Genomic DNA, 3,305 nt, shown 5'->3' on the forward strand with positions numbered 1-3,305 from the left:
TGTCGAAATCTGTCCTCAGACACAACAGCACAAGTTTGTGAACTGGCAAGGAGACGCTGAGTTCAAGGGAGAAGATTTCACTGCAACGATCACACTTGGAAACCCAGACGTCCTCGTCGGCTCTGGTGGGTTTTCGGTCGCTATTTTGTCATCCGAAGACCAAAATTAAATTTTTTTGTATCCTTCGATTTTTGAGGATTTTTTAAACTTTTGTTCTGTACCTGAACATATCTTGTTTCCTCCTGTCAGGTATTGTTGTAACACACTACCTCCAGTCCATAACGTCGGCTCTGGCTCTGGGAGGGGAGCTGGTTTACCACCGCAGGCCGGGAGAGGAGGGCTCGGTGATGTCTTTAGTCGGCAGATACACAGGTGAGACTCGAGTTATTGTCGGGCTTTACGTCCATAATTTTTGTGTTTTTATTTGCTTAAACCAGCGTTGACCTAACGTCTCTGTGCAGGCAGTAACTACATCGCCACACTGACGCTCGGCTCGGCGGGAGCTCACGCTTCATACTATCACAAAGCCAACGATCAGGTAACTGCTGCCTCTGAAACGTTTGTTTTTGACTCTTGGGTAAAATTCACTGTAAACAATTAGGAGCTTTTGTTTGTGATTTGGTTTGGATATGTAACATTTTTGTTAAAACATTTTTTTCCCTCTCCTGTGGAGATAGTTCTGGCTCATTATTATTTTGTGATCATTTTTTATGCAGTGTGTTACTGTCATTTTGTTAACTTGGTTATTCAGCTCACACAGCATCTCAATCAATCAATCAAATGTTTATTTAGCAGCAAATCAAATGCAATTCGAAGTGCTTTTACACTTTGATTGAAGAAACAAGAACAACATATGAAATAAGCAAAAATGGATCTTTAAAAGTAGAATAATTTTAAACCATAACATTTTGATCGTAACACACTGCATAAATAAACATAGGCTTTTAGTTTACATTTAAGAGTATCAATTTTTCCAGCTCCTCTCAGGCTGTTCCAGCGTTTTGGAGCATAATAATAATAATAAAATCACCAAATGTCTTAGTTCTTCTCTGTGGAGCAGCTAAAAAAGACGAGCGGGACCTTCCTCGTTCAAAAGCTGAAATCATCTCTGAGATGTAGTCTGGTGTTAGGCCATGCAGGGCCTTAAAACCTTATAAAAGAAATTTAAAATCAGTGCGAAAACTAACAGGATGCCAACGTAACATATTAAAACGGGTGTGTTGTGTGCTTTATCCTAATCAGAACTCGTGTTGCAGAATCCTGAATCATCTGTTGTGTCTGTTTGTCCAGATTTAGAGATCCCTCTGTGTTGCTTTTCCTGAGGTTTCCTCTGTTTATTTACTGTTAAAGGGTTTTTTTGGGCAATGTTTTTTTTAACTCACTAACTTTAGGGACAAAAGGTGCAGTGTGCTGTGCAGATTTTAAACCCCCCTGAGGCAGATTTGTGTCGGCTACATAAATAAAAGTGACTTGACTTGGATGAGCAGGTTAGGTGACTTACAATTCCCAGAACTTTACAAAACGTAGCCGCTTGTTCAGTTAAGGAAACCTGCTCGACACTCACATGAAACGTGAATAAATGCTCTCTGATCCAGGTGTGTTTTTGCATGTTTCATAAATCTGCACTCATGATCTTGACTGTCTGCCGCTCTTCAACAGCTGCAGCTCGGCGTGGAGTTTGAGGCGAGCACCCGCATGCAGGACACCAGTGTGTCGTTCGGCTACCAGCTAGACGTGCCTAAAGCTAACTTACTGTTTAAAGGTACGATGTGTAAACTCGCTTTTACAGGGTTTTACTCTTAGATATGCATTCATCACCACAGTGATTAGTGCTTACCTTTTTTTTTTTTTTACCAGCACAATATCATATATGTAGCTACAGATAACAGACAAATCCTAAAGGCTGTCGTTGTTTAATCTTTAGGTTGATGGAGGTTAAAATTTAACAACAGACGACTGAAGATATTTTGTCCTGGTTGTGTTTAAGCATCCAGGCAAATATTACAGTCAAGAGTCAGTAATATGTGTCAGCATTTTTATGTGTTTTAACTGATTTGAAATTGCCAGTTTTAGAAGAAAATTCTCAGCAAAAGGTTGTTACATTACAACAGAAAAATGGCCCATAAATACTAATTTTTGTGGGGTTTTTTCTTTCTTTTTTGGAGTTGTTGGAGTTTTTTTTCTTTGTCTCTCTTCTGCACATCTGTGGGGAGCGATGGGAGGAGGTGGATAATGTCCCTTTTTTTTTAGTCACCTCAATGCTATTTTTTTTTTTTTTTAAGAAAAAGATTTTAAATATATATTTTTTTAAAATCACTTTTTATTATACACAGGACAGTGCACAGGAACGCATATATACATACACATGTTTCTGTTACACTGCATATAATCGAATTTTCTGTCTCCTCCAGGTTCGGTGGACAGTAACTGGGTAGTCGGTGCAACGTTAGAAAAGAAGCTGCTCCCGCTGCCGCTCTCTCTGGTCCTCTGCACCTTCCTCAACCACCGCAAGAACAAGTTCCAGTGCGGTTTTGGCGTCACCATCGGTTAAACTTGACTCAGCGGCGGGTTATTCACCTGCAGACGACTTCACAGAAAGGACAGACTCACTATGGAACGAGCAGACTATGCCATGTACAACACTGTGTGTCCCGTCACGTCAGTCCGTCGCTCGATTCGACCATCGTCATGTTATTGGTTTCATCAAATGTGGTGAACGCCGGTAATAATGTAAAACTAACACACGTAAGATTAATGGGCTGAACGATCAGAAGTGAAACGAATAACGTGACTGGTCAGGGATTTATTGACTGTGGACTCTCGACACAAACCAGTAGACAGACGTTACTCTTTAAGAGACATTTCAGAATTACAGAGCTCTTTGTTTTTGTCACTGAGTTCAGTGCCTGTCGCTCCATTTTCAAATTTTATTCTTTGTTTTTTTTACTGTAAAGTCCGTCTTTGGTGTGCATCGAATGAAATAGTTGTTTGCTTGTTACGGGTGATTTATCGGTTACAGACGAGTTTACCAGCTGCAGGAGGAAGTGTGCTGTACTGCATGTCGCGTTCACAACTCCATCACCTGTTTTGTTGCCTTTTTATGTTAAATACATATGGAACAGTATATATATGACCTGTATATACCTCTTGGAGACTGATAAATACCATTTCTTACAAAAAAACCCTGGCACGTCTTTGGTCGTTTTCTTGTGTGAGTTCATACACATTTTATAAGGAGGCTCAAGTGAACCCAGATATCCTCTCAAACGCCTCAGAACATGAAAATTAAACTACACAAAACTGTC

General features: G+C 40.1%; 1 protein-coding gene across 1 annotated transcript; it reads left to right on the forward strand.

Moving 5' to 3' along the window:
* Positions 1 to 10: 10 nt before the first annotated feature.
* On the forward strand, positions 11 to 3,253 carry LOC121964364 (mitochondrial import receptor subunit TOM40 homolog; the record flags this gene model as incomplete). The annotated part of the gene is made up of 5 exons (XM_042514573.1): positions 11 to 125; positions 250 to 372; positions 462 to 538; positions 1,660 to 1,762; positions 2,412 to 3,253. Coding segments are annotated over 5 exons (558 nt in total), but the record flags the coding sequence as incomplete, so codon positions are not given.
* Between the last annotated feature and the right edge of the window lie 52 nt (positions 3,254 to 3,305).

The sequence above is a fragment of the Plectropomus leopardus genome, unplaced genomic scaffold (genome assembly GCF_008729295.1).
Source record: "Plectropomus leopardus isolate mb unplaced genomic scaffold, YSFRI_Pleo_2.0 unplaced_scaffold15372, whole genome shotgun sequence".
Taxonomy (NCBI): domain Eukaryota; kingdom Metazoa; phylum Chordata; class Actinopteri; order Perciformes; family Serranidae; genus Plectropomus; species Plectropomus leopardus.